Source organism: Triturus cristatus, chromosome 4_1, assembly GCF_964204655.1.
Source record: "Triturus cristatus chromosome 4_1, aTriCri1.1, whole genome shotgun sequence".
In the NCBI taxonomy this organism is placed as follows: domain Eukaryota; kingdom Metazoa; phylum Chordata; class Amphibia; order Caudata; family Salamandridae; genus Triturus; species Triturus cristatus.
The window spans coordinates 882,865,605-882,885,971 of NC_140585.1; the positions used below are offsets into that span (position 1 = coordinate 882,865,605).

The 20,367-nt window shown below is 44.0% G+C and overlaps 1 protein-coding gene across 2 annotated transcripts in view; it reads left to right on the forward strand.

The window, feature by feature from the left end:
* Positions 1–20,367, forward strand: part of COPG2 (coat protein complex I subunit gamma 2) — a 341,223-nt gene that overhangs the window by 15,326 nt on the left and 305,530 nt on the right. For both annotated transcript variants that reach the window (XM_085653601.1, XM_085653602.1), the window contains exons 2-5: positions 8,818–8,870; positions 14,422–14,502; positions 16,423–16,494; positions 18,101–18,180. In XM_085653601.1, the coding sequence (XP_085509727.1) occupies positions 8,818–8,870; positions 14,422–14,502; positions 16,423–16,494; positions 18,101–18,180 (286 nt within the window). The remainder of the gene's footprint in view (positions 1–8,817; positions 8,871–14,421; positions 14,503–16,422; positions 16,495–18,100; positions 18,181–20,367) is intronic.

Sequence of the window (20,367 nt, forward strand, 5' to 3'; positions counted from 1 at the left end):
AGGTGGGGGGGAGCTGCATCAATCATCCTCCAGTGCTCCTGGAACCCAAAGAAGCAGGCCGGTATTGTCACAGCCTCTACGTGGCTCTGAGGCCCTCTGTCCATGCCACTGTGCATCAATACCGCCGCACGGCTCAAACCGCTCCACTGACGGCATCCACCATTTTGTATGTTTTCGGCCCGGACAGGTAGCCCCTTCGTCTGTGTTCGGGCCCGTCTCAGGAGTGTCAGCCTCTTGTGGCCACCCCCTGATATTCCCAGGCCCGTGCACAGTTTTCCCGGGCCATGTGTGCTCACCTGTAGCCAACAGCATGCCCGTACCAGCGGCTTCGGAGCTCCAGGCTACATGCCCAACTGCATTGCCGCCATGACCAAGCCTCTTTTATTTTTTTTCTTCACATAGCTTTATTGATTTTTCACATTTATGTAAATACTTTTTACAAATGCGGTTTATCATAAAACATTTCTTGGTGTTGCAAATCTGCACATATCGGGACTATTGTTACATTGGTAGACCTGTTTAACTTGCAATCCCTGCTCAGAACAGCGGTTTGCAGTACACACAATAATTTCTCCTTATAATTTCCCCAGGGAGCTTTATCATTATTGCATTTTCAAACATTTCCTGTCAGTTTATAAACAAATAACAAAACAAATTAAAACAAACTTTGTGGTGTATTGTCTCGTACCTTGTTCACCCCCTTGTATGTGTCTTATGTGTATGCCTCGTGGTCTGCCGTGGGGCTCCCAAGTTCAGGTCCAGCTTCCACGGGTATATAGTTATTTGTTGTTATTGTAGGGAACCCGTTTGATCTGAGGGTCCTATATCTGGAGTGTTTTCCCTTGCTTTCCTCTTCTATATCATCGCTTCTGACTATTTCCTCGTTTTTTTGAGACTCGCAATCTCTTAGCACCTCCGCCCACAGGTCCGCAATGAGACTCCTACGTATCCCTTGCAAGTCCTCTTTCTGGAGGGCCTTCAATTCTGCTCTAGCCCAGGTGTCTACATTCTTCTCCCATGTTACCATTGACGGGGGATTGCTCGCTAGCCATTGCTGAGCGATCTGCCTTCTCGCCAGAACCAGCGCGAGATCAGTAAATCTGTTCCCTATCTTTTTGGCTTGGGGTCTGGGGATAAGGCCCAACAAACAGATCGCTGGAGTGTTCAAGAACTTACGGGCCAATGTCTTCCCAATCTCCATCGGGACCTTTTCCCAAAAGTTTGAGTTTCTGGACTCCTTTTTGGCCCCTCTCAGGACCCGCGTCCACTCCTCATCTGTTGGGGATTTTCCAATTACCTCTTCCCATCTATCTCTACTGCAAACTAGTTGTTTTGTAACTGATTTGAGTAGTGCTTGGTATAGCCATTTCACTAAGTGTCGGGCGGACTCCAATGTTAGCAGTGTTTGGGGCACTCTGTGGGTGGAGGGCTCCGTTGAGTCACTTTGCCATAGGTCACAGAATGTTTGTGCCAGTGAGTGGTAAGTCACGAACTGGCATTGTGATCGGTCATAATAGGACATCAACTCATCCATGGGTATTAGCGTTCCCAGATGGAAACAATCTCCCACCATGGTGATTCCGGCTTCCGTCCATGCTGTTAATCGGGCTCCTGAGTAGGGGGTCAGCGGATTTCCGAATGGAATGCCTATAAGTGGGATTTCTGGCGCGTAGGGGTGTCCCTTTCCCATGCGTCGGAGGCACCTCCTCCAGCAATACAAGGCTGTCTGCAGCAGCACATTGGGATGAGGGAGGCTCACTCTCTGATGCGCTACTCTGGCCACTTATCGACCCCGGTTATGTTCCTCGCCCATCTCTCCCAAGTATGTCGAATTTCAGCCATTGCAGCTGCGCCACCAGGTAGTATAGTTCGAAATCCAGGGCGCCCAGTCCACCATTCTCCCGCTGTTCTTTGCGTTATTTCCAGGGCTACCCTATTTTGTCCATCATCCCAGATCAGCTCCCAAAGTAGCTGATTCACGCCCGTGAACCAGCTCGGCGATATCCCCACTGAGAGGTTCACAAAGTGGTACAGTAAGCTCTGTAGCATAATCATTTTCGAGAGTGCCACTCTAGCCATCAGTGGTAATTTGAGGGAGCGGCATGATTGAAAAGACGTGTTCAATGATCTAATAATCGGGTTAAGATTTCCCTCGCGTAAGTCATCCAAGTTATGGATGACCTTGACTCCTAGATACTTAAATGAGCAAGGGGCACACACTAAACCTGTCGGGAGTGTCCCCGGCCGTACTTGGTCTTCCTGTAGCGGGAAGTCATAGTTTTTAGATTAATTAACATTGAGGCCCGCTAAGGTCGCATAATAATCTAACACAGAGCCTGTTGCGCCCCTATCACCCCATCCTTTATATATAATAAAAGATCATCCGCATAGAGGAAGATCATATGTGGTGTGGGTCCCAGTTTGACTCCAAAGAAGCCCTCTTGTTGTCGGAAACACGTCGCCAGGGGTTCTATTGCGATAGCGAACAGCAATGGGGACAGAGGACATCCCTGTCTGGTGCCCCTATATATGTGATCTGGTTTTGAGATCACTCCGTTCGTCTTCACCTGTGCTGTTGGGAGTGTATAAAGAATTTTCACCCATTTGATCCAGTCCTCCCCCATTCCCATCCGTTCCATCGTGCCTTCAAGGAAGTCCCATCTTACCAAATCGAAGGCCTTATCTAGATCTATAGATACTATTAATGCATCTGGGTATTGTCCTCTGTCTGGATGGTGCAACACAGAGAACAATCTTCTTAGGTTTTCAGAAGTGGATCGAGTTGGCATGAACCCGTTCTGGTCCGTGTGTATCAGGGTAGTCCTGTAAGGCATTATGCGTGCGGGCAAAATCTTACTCAGAATTTTAAAGTCGGTATTGAGCATCGATAGTGGACGGAAGTCTGACACCTGTGGATGTGTTTTTTAGTTTTGGGGAGGGGCACTATTAGGGTGTCCCTGGTTCAAGAGGGCAGCTCCCCCACATCTCATGTTTCGGTATACACCTCTATTAGTTTTGGCACTAAGGACCGGGCGTACATGCAGTAAAATTCCACCGGCAACCCGTCGGGACCTGGAGTTATCCCCCGCGCCATCTCCTTTAATGCTGCCTTGATCTTCCTCTCAGTTATCTGCCCCCCCAAGGCTGCTCGTTGGACTGGTAATATCGCTGTGAGGGGGAGGGGTGCTAAGTAACCTGCTATGGTCTCCCTCTGCTGCAGTCTAGGCTCACAATACCAGTGGGCATAGTAAGTTCGAAAAGCATGGTTTATTTCTTTAGGGTGATGTGTAATCTCTCCGTCTGATAGTTGTATCTGGGAAATAGGGGACCTCCCATGTTCCAGTCGGGTCAACCATGCAAGCAGCCTGCCCGCCCTACCTCCCTCCATATGTATTCATCCCCTGTATGTCAAAGGTTTTCAGTCGCTCTAGTGCTGCCTCGTGTTTTTGCCTCATGTTTCTTAAATCATCCCAGGCACCCTCATCAGTGAGCAAGCGGGTTTCTTTCACTTGTAGTTGGGCTTCCAAAGCAATGATCTCCTTCAATATTTCCCTACTTTGTGGCCCATGCATTGTCCACACAGAACCACCTTGAAAGCCTCTGATTCAATTGCCTCGGTGGTGGCCGTATTGTGATTGAGCTGAAAATATTGTTCTATGGCCGTCTGTAAGGATGCGCAAAATGGACCATCCTCCAACAGGCTAGGGTCTACTCGCCAGGTGGGGGTCAGCGTGGGCACCGGTAATGGGCAAAAACACAATAAGAGGGGGTTGTGGCCTGATATAGTACGCCCAAAATATTCTGTGTGAGTGATGGATTGTCCTAAGCCAGTAGTGCAAACGTACATGTCAATCCTGGTATGTAACTTATACAGTAGGGAGTAATATGAATAACCTCTCTGGGTTCCATGCTGCAGTCTCCAAATATCCCCCATATTCCAGCCCTCTTGCCACTCCCGAAAACCTTTGGTCACCTTAGCTACTGGGGTGTTATTCAGCGGTGGGGTCGATCTATCCATCCCTATATCTGCCACACAATTAAAATCCCCCCACCCCAACATTACACAAGAGGTGTCTAGCTCAGAGAGGCGTTTTGATAGGCCATGAAAAAGCTGAATCTGGTCGTGGTTTGGTGCACAAATGCTCCCAAATGTGAGTTCCCTACCCAATATCAACCCCTGGAGCAGCACATATCTACCCTCTGGATCTTTGAGGACCATACTCACTTCAATGGGGGGTACCTGCTCTAATCCATATAAGGGTTCCCCTCGAGAATGCAGAGTATGTGGTAGCGTATAGTTGTCCCCTCCATCTGCGTCTAAGTTGTGTGCTCTTTTCCAGGGTTAGGTGTGTTTCCTGTAGCATCGCTACCTGTACACCCCTGCGTATGAGGTAACTGTGTATTATGTCTCTTGGACATTGGCCCCATACCTCTTACGTTCCAGGAAAGCATCTTTATATCATGATGTACTTGCTGCATAGTAAGGTGCACTGTAAATTACCCCTCCCCTCTCGCCCTCTCCGGGTCTTCCCATCTCATATAGATCTCCTGTCATACCATAATAACAATCCATCAGAGACCACCACAATTCCCCAACTGCTCACTCCCTTTTCCCTGGGTAGTTCGGCAACGGTGGGCTGCCCAAACCTATAGACAACAAAAAAAACATTCATACAAGATTGTCCTACGGTCTTCGTGGATCATGACTCTCTCTTGGTTGAGATGCGTGGAAATTGAGTGTCGGCGGATGGCATCCGCTCCGGCCTCCATACCTTTGGCAGGGATCGCAGTCGTCCGTCCGTGCCCTCAGGCGCTGTAGGAGGTAGTACATGGAATACAGAAACTATGGGCCTTTTATGCACAGTTTGTTGCAGAGTAAGCATGTAGTTACAAATAGAAGGTACAGACCTATACAGGAATAGCTATTGATTAACATGGGCAGATGGATATCACTTAGAAGCAGTTCTGTTCCCCTCCCACTTTGCTGACTATCAGTAGGATATGATAAACAGTTGCATTCTCAAACCGGTGCATTCTAGCAGCTACAGGCCTTTCTGAGCTCATACATTGCTCTGGCTCAGTACAGAAGGAGTTAACTAAGGTTGATGACTCAAGCAGAATAAAAAGCAGGCAACAGTGAAGACGGCAGAATCACAAGGCTAACAAAATGGATGCTGCTAACAAGATGGCTTCAGCTCATGCTAACAGCAAGTATTTTCGATTTCCACAACTCCCATTGAAATCTTCATCCCGTCGCTCTAGGATGACTATTCTTTGCGCTAGATCGTCCATTCGACCGGACGTGGGTTTGCAGTCTGATTGTATCATCTCAATTGTTTGCTCCACTGTTTTCATCCTATCTACTAGCTTGTGGTGTTCTGCCTGTAGTAGACCAATCGAGACCGCCCCTATGTCTTGTTGTAGCGCCGTCGTTGTGTTGGCTATAGCCGCTAATATTTTATCGAGATGATCATGGAGGGCTTGGTCTGAAGGCCCCTGGGCTGCAGGATCTGTAATTGGGACCGAGGTTTGTTTGTCCCCTTCGTCCGCAGTGGCCCCTCCCTGTTCTGGCGCGCCTTGCCCATGTTTAGATATCACTAAAGTTCCAGGGGGGGGGGGATGGGTCACGTGCTGTAACCTGCTAGGTCTCCTAGTCCCTCTGCCGGACAGTCCATTTCTTCCCCTTCCCAGTGTGAAGGGAGTTGTCACTGGCACACTTCTCGAACATGCTCTGGACACTCTTCGCCGTCGCCCACTTTACAGTTTCTGGTTTGGGAATTACCTCTTCATTTGACGTCCGCCACAGACACCTCTGAGAGTGCCCGCGGAGTGCCTCTGGTCAGTTCTAAGTGTTCCCCTGCTTCCAGGTCTGCATTGTCTGTAGACCCACGTCTTCTCTTTTTTTTTTTTTTTTTTTTAAGACGTTGTGCGCCGTTGAGTCACTCCAAAGTAAAATACAGTCCCCTCAGACCGGGGGTGTAGGAAGGTGGAATCTGACTGCATGGTTACCCCCACTTTTTGCCTGGTGTTTTGCTGAGTTTGACTGGGATCCCGCTAATCAGGACCCCAGTCTATCTGCTTTCTCCCTAAATTCGTTGTGCATGTACTTTAGGTACACTCCAGATTGGATTCTGGGGTACCGTTATCAGTCCCTAGTATATGGTATACTGTGTGCCCAGGGCATAGGTACCCCAGAGGCCTACCAGGGGCTGCAGCATGTATTATGCCACCCCTGGGAGACCATTCACAATGACAAAACAGGTCTGCGACAGCAGCCTGTGTAAGGTGGTGCATGCACCCCTTACTTAGATATAGGTTCACTATATCTATCCATATCACTGCACATATAAACCTATCAGTCACCCCTATGGCAGGCCTTATCAATCCAGAAGGCAGGGTGCTGGGTTTTATGTGAGAGGGTGCCCATGCATGAGCAGAGCTCCTCTGCAGCCTTCGGAACCTCTATTCCGGGGTTGTTTGTGATGCAGCCATAGCACATATACTTAAGTGCATTTTAACATCGCGGTAAATGCTAACTTTGGAATGGCTGCATGGAAACATGTCGTGTTTGGTGTCAAACACCTTGGAATCATACCTCCCCACCAGTAACTGACGGGTGAGGTATAATTCCACCCTACTAGAGGGAGAACTATGACTTCACCGGTACACCCTGTACCAATGTCACAGAACCCTGGCATCACAGAATGGATGCTGCCAGCCACAGACATGAGTCTGCCCTCCTGCTGCTGGACAGAACTCCGGCAGGGGAGGCTGGACAATAGGTTTCCTGTCACAGGGAGGTGTGACCACCTCCCAGACAGGCTTTAGTGTATTGGGGCTGGGTGGGTGCACTCCAAGAATGCTTTGATGTCTGCACTGGGGGCATAGGTGTGTCCCCAGAGTTTGTCCCACCCCTTCCTTGGGTGGCTACAGGACTTTACTGGACGAAACTCTTCTACAGAATACCAGAATTTCAATTATCTACACGACGTTGGATGACCGAAGAATCTCCCTTGGAGAATTGGCGCCCCGCAAGCCTTATAAAAATGATTGCCCCCTATCGTGATTTGTCCATGTCGCGTTATCTCCGGTGTCCCACCGCACCCCAGTTCAAGTATCTTCACCCAGCCCAGACCGCCCGGGGGCACCCCACCTTATGTAGTTCCCTATCAAAGGAGTCCCTCAGATCCAGCCTGCACTCTTAATTGTTATGGCCAATAATGTTCTTTGGTCACAGGTGGGCTCTCACCAATGGGACTCACTGCCATCTGTTTCACCTGGTCTGGCCCTCTGTCTGTGTCTCCGAGGCCTGGACTCACTCCGCTGGCTGCCTGGGTGTCCCTTTGTTATATTTCAGTTCATGCACGCTCCCCTGAGTGCGCCACCGGCCTGCACGGCCACTGGGGGTATTTATGATTTGTTGTACCCAAACGTGTGGCCGACCACTTGTAGTCGTGGTTTTGGGGCCACACCCTAGGCCCGTCTGCGTCTCCCTACCCAATATCTCGATGTCCTTTCACCACCAGCTGGGCACCGCAGGGAGAATCTTCTAAACCACTGCCCCGTTGTTTTCCCACAAGACTCTGGAGCAGCACTTCTGGCCCCACACCCCACAGGGGGAAGCGGGCTTCACAGGAGTTTGGTTTGCTCTCCCGAGCGTCTCTGGTCTCACACCTGCAGGCGCCAGTCTCCCGATGCGGAGCTCTGTACTTTTGGCCACATCCGTCTAGGCTTGTATTCTACGCCAGCTCGTGACTTTCAGGCCGCTTGCGGGAGACGGGCGTGGAGCGGCTCCGATCACTTCACCGCTTCCCTGCGAGGTCCCGTTGATCTCAGGTCCCTGTTGGCTGGGCGTGACACCGTCTCGGCGTCTGCAGCAGGCCAAATTTACAGGATTACTATGAGGCCTCTGCGGAGCCCCTCGCTCACGCAGCTGCCATGACTCTCGGCCAATCCACGCCCCTCATGGCCAAGCTTCTTCATCATGTTTTTACTGCCCCATGTTTAATACCCGTTAATGAAGTTCTATTCTTGTCAGAAGTTAGAACACTTACAGGGTATTCAATATATTTTCTATCAATTTACTTTTTTAGTCTATATTTTCAGTTTCCAAATCTTGTGACCTCCTAGAGTAAGCATTGACTGTTTGACTAAGCTACCCTTGAAGAGTCAACTGCCCAAGAGGAGTAACTTGGTTATGTAGTTGGAGTCCAGTTAACCTTTCACACTTCCATGTTTTTCAGCCATCTGTATATTCCACCTCGAGCTAATGTAACGGGGTCAGAGGTTGGCAGTGGTGTGCTGATTGCTTATACGTTTGGTGCTGCTCTCTGGTTCACTTTTACTATACTTTAATAGCATATACTGACCTCTGACCGCCATTCCTATGGACTGTTGTTGGTAGGAAAACAAGCCCTTTTGAACACTCCCAATAATCTATATTTACACCTTAATAGTGGCATTTGCATCACCCACAGGTACATGCTTCTGTTTTAAAAACATTTTTTAAAGAAATTCCAGTAGAATGTTCAATGTCCAATAGCTATGCAAGAGCATGTTCTGCCTTTGGAACTAGATGAATGTAATTTTTGAGACATTTGTAGTAATATATACAACCATGATAATTTGAAAGCAAGGGCACACCTGCAAGGTGTATGATGATGCTTCAGGCGCCTGGACTTTTTTTAGTAGTTTATAAGGTAATGTTTGGTGGTCTGCCTGGGATTAGAGGATTGTTTGGGTTTTAGCTTGTTTACTCTGTGTTGCATGTTCAGACAATTTAAGGCTAATCCATTTTTAATGTATTTTCTTGCTCAGGAAGTGGTTCCAATCCGTTTCAACATTTGGAGAAGAGTGCTGTTTTACAAGAGGTATGGCTTATGCGCTCTTCATTCCATAGCACTCCAAAGCATTTTAAACAGAACAGTGCTGTGCTCTAAATGAGTGATATGTCAGATTATCCAGAACAGAAATATCCTGATACAAATATACTATAGCCTAAATACGAAGAACATAAATATTGTGACAATAAGTAAATATTGATAAGTGGTGGTTTACTATTCTTAACTGCACTACCACTTAACTTGAAGATAGATATTATTAGGGTAAATACATCTGAAGTGAACAATGGTATACACTTGCTCTCATTATATATTAGTTTTCAATATTTAGACCACAATAGGTGTGTGTGATTATGTTTATTTCTCATCGAGGTTCTGATACTATATGCTCTAGAAGTGTATCAAATAAATTGTTGTTGTTTGTGGACAACTTTGCATATGGGCTTGGCACTATCATGATGCATAGCTCATATGTTGGGATTGGCATTATCATGATGCATAGCATTTATGTTGTCCTGCAACTACTTATCCTCCTACCTTAGGATGGTGTTGACCGTTAATGTGCGAACTAGGTGAAGTACTGGATCTGGGAAACAAAGCTTAAGAGTCCAAAACTTCTCTGACAGTAAGCAAGATCCATCGTAAAAGAAGCAGAGTATTGAAGACCAACTAGCTAAATATTTGGCGCTACCTGTAGTGGGGGTGCGTAAAATACAGTGTCACGTGGATCACTGGGTAACCTTGTGCTCCTCTACTGTGCATGCTGTTTCTGTCCACTATTCCTCTTCATTTTCAACTTTCTTCATATCGGCTGCCATTGCATTGGTACATATCTTCAGCTGCCTTTACCCATGCAACAAGGAAAATATGCATTACAACCTTTCATGATCTATGCTGTCCAAGGCAGTACAAAATGTCCTTATTGCAAAGGCTCGATTTTAATGGGAACTTGGGGTGGGTGGAAATAAAGGTTAACAGAGGGACACATGTCTTGATAATTACACCAAGCTCCACTTGCCCTCTTCTCTGGAGAGATTTCTCAGAGATCTAAGTGTCGCATTGTCTGCTAAGATCCAGGCCTCTGCCCCAACTAAAGGATGCTCCAACTAGATAAGAAATCCATGCAACAAACAGCATTAGGAAAAGGCAATATTAGATTCATGTGTCTTCAGTTCCAAGGCTATGCAGGAAGGCTTTGACAGCATTAACTTGGAAGAACACTTGTCTTTTAGCATCATGAGTCACTTTCATTTAAAAAAACGTTTTTTTTTACTGTTGCGGTTTATTAAGTTTTATTAAACATCAGGGTTGTAACAGCCATCCCCACATTGGTTACACTGGCGAGAGCAAAGCTTCAGTAGAGCGTATTTGTTAACTGCTGCTTAACATATAATACCAACAATTGTCCCTCTTTTTTTGACCAGTCCATCAGACTTCTTTTCCTTCAGAAATAGTTTTGTTCCAACATGCGACTCGTTTTACATGAGTCACTTTCAACATATTCGGCAAACCAGCTGAAGCCACCGGGCCCCTGGCTATCAATTATTTCCTGACCTCTAACAGTACTTTCATTCTCATAAGTGTGTCTCTGCTCTGGTTCCCGATCCTAAGAGTTGACTGCCTTCCAGGAACACTATTTTCTTTCCAAAATGCTGCTTGAAATATGTATTCTTGGAATTTAGTGGACTACATCGTCACATTGGCACCCCAAGCATTTCATCCATTTTCACCGACACTATTCATATTTTGTTTTCTGTTTTCACCAGCTGGTGGTTCAGGTGAGACTGAGCTGACAGTAATCCTTTGAACACTTTCGATATCACGTCAGGCAGTTCTTTATCAGCTGTTTCATTCCAAGTACCTGCAAATGGTCTCCCCTTCTAATATTGTCAAGCAGGTCTATTTCCGAATCTGCTTTCAAATGCACAGTTTTTGAAAGTTGTCAAACATTCTTTGGTGTGTCTCCTCATCTGCCCTCGATCTCCTGAATGTTAGTTTTTGAGTTTGCTATTTCTTTCTCCAGGCTTAATTTATGCATCAATTCTTTCTCCAGGCTTAATTTATGCATCAACAAGAACTCTATTTTTTCGTCAGTTGCCTTCTCAACAGTTTCAGCTTTTGGTTAAGTTTGACAAGATACAGGTTTTAGTAAGTTTCTCATCTTTCATCTCTGGCATCATCTCGACATCAGAAGTTCCTTCAAGTAAATCCTTCTGTCCTTTCGCATGTGCTGTAGATTGCAGCTTAAAGAAATCTTCTTTACTTCTGTGTTTGTCAGCCATGCTGCACTGGGGTCGAGATGCAAACCACCGAATGGGCAATCCTGAAATGAAACCGGTCGGATTGTCCTTTTCTGTATGGCTAGAATAAAAGAGATAAACATTTACCCTGCCACTGCCTCCTCTATCACAGCCTGTAGTAGCACATCCCTGGGTCAGCAAAGTGAGAGGAATCTCTAAATTGGTTCTGGTTCATAACGGGCTGTCGGATGGTGATGGGACCATTGAATAACACTTCAATTTGTGCTCCTTTCCTGTATGCCTGCACATGCACCTAAGCCTCCTCAGTGCTTCACAGGTTACCCTGGCTTCTGTTATGCTACAGGTTTGCCACAGTCCTCATTGTCAGGTGGCATGGGACCTCTCCCTCTTGCTGCACTAATTTTGGTGCTACCTAACCACATCATACGTCGAGTAACAAGGGGAAAGATGGGCTAGCAGCCACCAAATGAGAACAGATCGAGCACTGAGCTGAAGTCACAATGAGTGGAGGAAGAGAGGGCGGTGCTTCACGTAATGGTACTCCAAGCAGGTGTTGCAACGGAAGCAAATCTGTGTTCTCTAAATGCCTCTTGGTATGTTGAGCAAAAATCAGGGCTCCTGCCTGATCAGCACTTCTTGAGTCCTCCTGAGGCAGTGGTGAAGCCTTTGGCGAGACTCAAAGAAGCTTTTGCCATCTTGGGCTTCCGGAAGACATGGCCTCTGTCTCCTCTATACCAGCATATCGTAGTAACTTCCAGGGTCCGCAAAGGCGAGGAGATCTCTAAATATATTCCAGTTTATGGCGGTGAGTCGAATGGTGAAGTGACCACTGAATGCATCCTGTACCTTCTTCCTCTATCCCAGTCTCCTCCTTCTGGTAACCAGGTGCCAACTTCTGTCCAGGAACCACCAATCCATCCATCCTCAGGCTAAGCAGACGTCCACATATTTAAATACTGAGGAATGACTGAACCAACACAGAGATTTGCTCTGCAAGTCTTGTGAATACCACTCTATTTCTCAGTGCTGACTTGTATTGAATAGATACAGAGACACGAGTTGCCCAAGATTACAGAATGGCTTTTGAAAACAAAATTGGAGCTCAGGTATTCCTCGAGACCATACCTCATCAAAGTCTTCATTTCGGTAAAAATACCATAAAAGACATGGAGTCGAAGGACAAGTTTCGTACATATCAATATAAATCGGACAATGTACTTCAATGATAAAAGCAATACAATTTAAAAATATCATTGGGTATACAAATTAAACTAACAGATGTTAAAAAACAGAAATTAGGACCTACGGGTACTATGTAGATCTCATTTATCGTCACGAGTTCATACCAGCTGGGAAGATTGATATGCAACCTGAGCAAAGTCTCATTTTAGAAGTAAAGACATGTTTGATGACATCAATTATGTTCGCCAGTGCAAAGGGCTGTAGTGTTCATCGCGAATACCATCCTGCAAAAAGGGTTAAAGTGCTAATTTAGCAACATCCCGTTGCTAAGGTGCAGGCAAACTTTAAGAATACAAATTTGGCATGAACCAGATTCTGATGCAGATGCCTTGGCTGCTGTTAATTACAATCTTCAATTAGGCAAATCATTATTTCCAGCACGGGTTCATGTCCACGTGGAACGTAAATGTGCAAAATCTGGCAAAGAACCGTTGTTAAAAATGTATTTTAAAAAAGCAAATGCTGAAGAATTCAGTCACATGTCCATGTAATAGAAGCATTAAAAACCTTTCAAACTAACATTTAAAAGAACTAAAAAGTATTACATGCATTTTTAAGTTTGCTGTTCTGTGTAGCAAATGTGTTTTAATAAGGAATTAAACGTGTACGCTGCTCACAGGGCTGAGCCGGGAGGTAGTCGACGCCCTCCTTCTGATTGCCCATGCATTTCCCGAATATTTTGTAGCTGCGCACACAAATATGGGTCTTGCATCCGATTTTTAGTATGCGCAGACCCGCTCTAAAGTCGGGTACCAAGTTCTCTGCAGACCGGAGAAAGCCATCTGCTCCTAGGTTTGGTGTATGCTTTACATGCAAAGAAGAAGTGGGCCTTGGATTCTTGTGGGCAAGGACAACAAGGACAGCCCTTTTGGCTGCATAACAAAGCACAGCCAGAGTCTGTAAATGGATTAATGGGCAGGCTGCCAAGCCTGAACTGGATGTACAGCTTCCTATTGGCCGGCACTTTAATGACCATACCTCATCTGAGAGCACTCATGAAGGTAATACCTGACTTTATACTCCTTTATCTCAAACTCTTTGTGGCCATGTCTCATTGTAAGATAGTGTATTCATCTTCTTCCTAATCCATGGGGTCCTTTGTCTATTCCGCGGACCCTTTGAGGAAATGCTATAACTGTGTTGCTAAGTGATGCCATAATTCTTATATCAGTATTTCGAGGTACAACGTAGAAGTACAGGTTTGCATTAAATTAACCCGTTCTTAAATGTAATCGTATGTACCCAAAAATGAGAGTATTGGTTCTAAAAGAAAGGTTGCTACATAATCTGATGCTTTCATTTGAATTCTAGACCTTTTAAGACGTGGATTTCCTTGAGCGGCCGACCCTACTATTCTCTCCTTTCTAGTCATCTCTCTATCCTCAGATCTAAGCCATTAATTACCTTGCTATTTGTGGGCCCTTCTCTGTTTACTTAGTTGCATGTAATTATGTGTGAGGGGCTTTGTATTAAAGCAGATTTGAGCCCATGTATATGTATTAAAGCAGGATTAGTGTAGTGACGTCTACACGGTGCAATGCTCTATTAAGAGACAACTGCTAGAGTTCTTTTCAGATAATCTGTGTGGGTCAAAAATAGATGTGCTTTAGTGTTTATATTTTATATTGGTTTAAGACTAGATATTAATACCCACAACTTATAACTATTTCATGAAAAAAGAGCTAAAAATACCCTATATAATAAAGTAGGATGAGGCCATGTTCATTCGTCATCAAATGGCAAGTCCTGTCCTCTTGCCTTGCTCTGCCACAATCCAAGATTTTGCCTACAAAAACAGTGCTGTACTAACCTTCACACCTGATACTTTCCACTGAAACCTAATTTCTGTATGTTCTGCTGATTATAATGATAAATTCTGAAAAAAACATTTTCAAGTGTGGTTACTGGATTCAGTATTTTATTGTATCTTGCTCCAGTACTAATTCTGTTTTTTACCTATTTCCTTTGAGTAGTTGACATTTCCTAAGTGATTTTTTTTTTGTTGATGCTTCAGAAAGAATTGAGTGTATGAAATGGTCCTTTCCAATCTACTGACTTATTTTCTTGTGCATTTATAGGCCAGAATATTCAATGAGACCCCCATAAACCCACGAAGATGTTTGCATATTCTTACAAAGATTATTTACCTACTGAACCAGGTGAGAACACTTTCTCCAAAGCACAGTATCTATCCTTTTTTGTGCAGTTTAACTTCTGTTAATTTGTCATCATTACCAGTGAAAAATAGATTTTTTCATGTGTTAATTTAACCAATTTGGAAAAAAGATATAAAGAGTGTTTTCCTAGTGCAGTTTATCTTTTAGTTGCGAGAAATTTTGTCTAGCCATAAAGGTTCTCCCATTAGGCACAAATGTGTTTTAATTTGCCAATCAATAGGGGATGTGTAAGTGAGGAATTTCCTCCATGCAACACTAGGCTCAGTCAGAGGGTGGACAGGCTTCAGGATAGCTAAGGTATGCTTATGAAATAATCGGTCACTTAAGGAATTTTAAAGAACTCTCGAAGGAGCAAAAAGCTACATTGCACCTTTAAATTTTCTGCAACAAACAAAGTGATAGATGAAATGTTTTAATTAATCCCAGCCACTGGTGACTGCTCAGGGCCACATTTCAGTTCATTATTTTCCGTCTATTGTTCCACTCTAGGCTGAGCCCATCCACATCACATGCACATTATTCTTGGTCCTGCTCCCACATGAACAGTCCAGAACAAATTGTCAGGTTGGCTCCCCTCCAGATGGAAATACAATGAACGCCAGAGCAGTCTCGCCCTACCTTGGCCTCATTAGTGAGGTACAGCTTGAGTCCTGAGGGACTGGAGTGTGGCCCAGAGTGGCAGAATATTTATTCCAGTATAGCTTGGCATGAACTTCACTCTAGGATTGCAGCACTAGTACACATTCCCATACTTTTGATGCCCTCATGCCAGACAAATCCTTCTTTCAAAAGTGATCACGCGAGAATTAAGGCCATGTAAGCAGGTTTCGTGCATAGGGAAACCTCTGTGTTAGTACCCGTGGCCCTCTTCTACATTCTGTAGAGAATACAGTTGATTTAATGACTACCGGCATAATGAATAAAGGGTTATGGGGGCAATATTTAATTTCTATTACATTCTTTAGATCCAACTTTTCCCTAATGAGGGAATTTGGGATTTATGTCTTTTCTTCATCTGTTTTGTGCTCGTCGTGTCATAACATTTGGTATCTCTGAAAGATGTAGAGGAGGGAGGGAGGAATGGCATCAACAGTGACTACTCTGTGGATCTTTTCAAGTTCCTGTAGCCATGTTGGATTGCGTTCCCTTTGAAAGACTGCATTTGCTATCACATTCCAGGTAAACAAGTTGCATTATATGCTGTTATTTTACTTGTTAACACTGACTACATTTACTTTTAGCTGCAGTCCCATTCTGCCACCAACGCAAAATGGCATGTAGGCTGCATCTTTAGAGAAATGATGCCTTCAACAAAATGTAGTATAATTTACAGCACAGCTTAATATTTTCTACTCTTACACCTCTCAGTTGTTCAAACTGTGGTTTATGCCGTTCTAAAGTTCCATAATGAATAGGTGTTACTGTTACCCAGCCCACTGATTTTGGGAGGGTGGAAGGCGGATTTGGTCTTGGCAGTATTCTCCCTGCTGGTTTCCAAAGCTGTCCAAGTTTACCACACCAAGCTGTTTGCGAGTAAGAATGGTAACCCAGTTGAAAAGGGCCTTAAACTGAATAGCAAGGCGAGGATGAAGCTGCAGTGTAAGGAATGATGTATTCTGTTTCTGTAAATAGTAATTTTGTAAAGGCAAATGCGCCTTATTGGCCTCACCAGTAATCCTATTCTGTTTGTATATGCAGTGTTTCAGCAGTATTATGCAAACATGATATGCACAACTCTTTTGTGGTGCTCCAGGTGCCTTTAGTTTATTAGCAGCGTGTAATGTTTTAAAAGAGACCTTCTCTTGGCTTGCTAAGCTATGTAGACACTGTTGTGAATGGCCATCCCTTATAAATTTCTGAAAATATCTGTTCTTATGATGCCTTTTTCGATCCCATCCACAGGGTGAACATTTTGGAACGACAGAAGCCACAGAAGCATTTTTTGCGATGACTAGATTATTTCAGTCCAATGATGTAAGTGGAAAAACTGTGAGAATGCCTACAGGTTCTGTGTTGTAGTCCCTTTCAGTGAATAAAAGGAGCAACAGTATGGGGGTAGGCTTCGCCAACGAGTAGCTCGTGAGTTATAGGTAGCTCTCCAGCTATCTAGAAATAGCTCTTCTTTTTGCAGCCCAGCCTACTAAATGAGAAGCTTTGCTTAGTTGAATTTTTTATATATATATATATATATATATATATATATATATATATACAAAAATGAAAAGAATGTAATTAAGACAAAATTTATATATTTTCAGAAATCTTAAGCTTATGTTTTTTTTTTTTTGTAAACAAATTTTATTTGTCAAATACACATTTAGCGGAGCTCTGTAACCCAGAGGCTTCCGTAGCATCAATGAACAAAATCCTGGCTTTGACACCCCCACCCCCACCCCATCGCACCACCAACCCAGCAAAAGCAGCAAGTATGTTTGGAGCTACAGTTCTACCCTCGCTATGGAACATGTCCGTAAGACACCACTTCGCCTTAAGCTTATGTTTGAAGAAAGTTTCCAAAGTATGTTTGAAGCGGATATTTGACAGATCATGCATGGGGTGCGGGGTAGACTCATTTCTAGTATTATTACCTTTATTACTTGTGTAGCGGCATTCCACATTGACAGTCTTTTTTACATTACTGCTGGCAACCCTGCATGATGAACTGAGGTGATTACTGCTCATAATCTCGTATATGATGGCCATGAATAAAATGTTGCCCTAGTGCCATTACTGTTACAACACTAATAATATTAGTAGCTCTGGATCATTTTCATTAAACATAAGTAGCTCTTAATCCAGAAAAGGTTGGCATTCCCTGGTATAGGGATATCGCCTCTTAGAGGAGGATTTTCTTGATAAACTCAGCCAGTGTTGTCATGAGACTTGAAGAATCACCATGTATCTTCTACTTTCCCAACTGGCAATGCCTCTAAATGTTGAACATTCTTTACAGTGCCTCTAAATGTTGACCATTCTTCCTTCTAACATAAGACTGGCCTCTTTGCTTAACACCCTGTAGAAAAGCTTACAAACACCTACACATTAACTACTCTAGCAAAACCTCTCAATCTATCACTGATTTAGTTCTCCTGTGGGAGTCTGCCATATCTCTTTTAGTATCTGTTATGGATGTCTGTGAAATGCTTTTGCAGTCTAAATCATGCGTCTGGTTTTTGAATGATTAACCCAAAGTGCCTTGCATTTTGTGCTAGCTAGCATTATTGTTAGCATCCTCAACAAAGAGGCCAGGGAATCCATCTTTACTGCCTTCCTGTCCTACATCCCTCACTCATTATTCAGGGATGGTCATTTTATTGCATGTGTGAGGAATAATTTTTTTTTTTTACATTGCTTCCTTGACCGCACTTAATCTTCCTTTTGCTTGGTCTGAGAATACACAGAGGAGAATGTATGTAGTCTCTTTACAGGTCTTAATATTACATAGAAGTCAAATAATTAAATAGACATTTGCGCTGCAGATTTTCTTTAACCACCTTGCCATTTTAGTAATTGTGCATATTTATTTAAGCAGACGTATGAGTTTACCATTTTTTTTTTTTTCATTTACATACTTTTCCAGCAAATCTTGAGGCGGATGTGTTACTTGACCATCAAAGAAATGGCTACCATCTCAGAGGATGTAATCATTGTCACCAGCAGGTACTGTTGTCCTCTGTGGTCTTATTACGATGTTATTTGATTTCTTCTTTCTTTTCAAAGGGATTCCACAAGTGTTTTGGATGAAAATGGTATTGTTGCTTGGAACTGCTTCAGACCTGCTCTTCTTTGAGTTTCTGTTTTTAGCTGGTGGATTCTGGGAATCCTAGGACTCCTCCTTGCAGAATTCGACTGCTCTGAGGTGCTGACAGTACAATAGTCATTTGAAGTAAACAAATTGCATCTGTTGTTCTATTACAGTTAGCAAAGCCATTTCAGGGTAGGTTTTTTGTGTGTGGCTTTTGTACTGCTTTACCTCTTTTGTCAACAAAGGAGTGACTTTTTGATTCCCATATGGTATGCTCCCATTTGCGAGTTTGTAATATAAGACCTGATTAAGAATTTGGCAGTCCTTGGGACTGCCAAACTCGAGGTGGCGGTCGGGGACTGCCGTATTAGGAGTATGGCAGTTGGCCCTCCACGGGACCGCCATCCGTGGAAGTCTTGCGGTGGGTCTGGGGAAGCAATATGCTTGGTGATGCAGCTGCGGCACTGCCGAACATGTGAGTTCTTTCCCCACCGCCAGTCTTTTCATGGCAGTGAGCCTGCCATGAAAAGGCTGATGGTGGGACAATTAAGGGTGTCCTGCAGGGTCCCCTGTTGCCCCTGTGCACAGGGATGCACGCACCCCCTTTCCTGCATGACATGGACTGCACAGTACAGGAACGGCCTTAGGCGCTCCCATTGTGGTGCGTTTTTAATAGGCATCGCAGTCTAACTGCCACGCCGCCAGCTCGCCAGACAGCGAAGAAACTCGTAATCTGGCAGGCAGTGGTGAGGGGTGGCGGTAAGGTGTGGGAGTGTGGCGGTGGAATGGTGGCCCGCTCCCACACCGCCAAACTCTGAATTGGGCCCTTAGTAATTAAAAGCGTTTGTTTGGAATACTCTACAAAATGTCTATATGACAAATTACTGTCTAGCTCTACAAGCTTCCGCTTTTGTGGAGTTATGTCCACAGAATCTGCTTTAATTGTGCATTGTGTTTGCAAAGGAGTGCTATAGGTTCATGGGTGTTAGCGATTTACAGAAGATAATCCTTTGGGGTGGTCAATAGAGACAACTAGCGCATAATGGTAATTTTGTTATATGCTGGACTGCTGTTATAAAATGTACACATGAAGTAAGTATGCTGAATAGTGAGCAATACGTTACTTCTACACGTACACATTCGACCCTAAAACTAGATCAGAAAACTCTGCAATTGGTGCATCATTGGATGTTCCTTCCTTCCTTCTTCAAACTAAGTGTACCCTAAGCTGTTGTAACAACTGCAGATGTGTACTGTTTAGTCTTTCACAATGGGGTGCTGGAGCTTTGTGGCGTCTACTGACCCCTCAGTATAACAAAGGACTATATTAAGTGCCACGATTTCATTTTGTAGGAGCACATCCCAGCTCGAAATAAAGTTTTGAAGTGAGAGTATTGTACTCCTTTTATATCCTGGGTTAAAGCTGTAGAATTTGAGCTATTGAACAGAACTGGACATAGCTGGAAAAATATAAAATAAACTTTTTGACGCTAATTACCTCTTTTTGTATGGTAGGTTGAAGCGGATAGCTGTAGATGAGGTTTATCTCCCACCTTTAAGGGCCTTTCCTTCACAGCACTTCTACAATTAAAATGTAAACAAAAGAGTTTTGCACCACTTTCCCATATGCTTTATGGGTACTTAGATCTATGTTGAATCATTCGGTAGGTTCAATATTGAGTTTGTGACATCAGTTCCTTTTATTAGGAAATATTCCAAAAACGTCTGAATATCACCCTAGCCGGCACATTTCGAAATCACAAATACTGCTTTGTCCAAAGTCAAGAATGTACTACTATACCACAGATTGTTTGTCGTGTAGTTGGTCTGTGAATATCCAGGATATTGTGCTGGTTAAGAAGAGTTCATTCTTGGATAAAATCCTTGGAGAAAACAATCTGTAGAATGGCATTTCTTTACCTGTTTGCAGAAGCATTCTTGAAGTATTTTTGAAATATATTTCCTAATGAAACAACAAATGTTAGAAACTCAATATTAAAGTTACCGAATGGTTTGAACATAAATCTTGGTGTCTTAAAAAGGATGTGGGTAAATAGTGCTTCCACACGTTTGTTTACATCTACTTTGTTTGACTGTGTCCG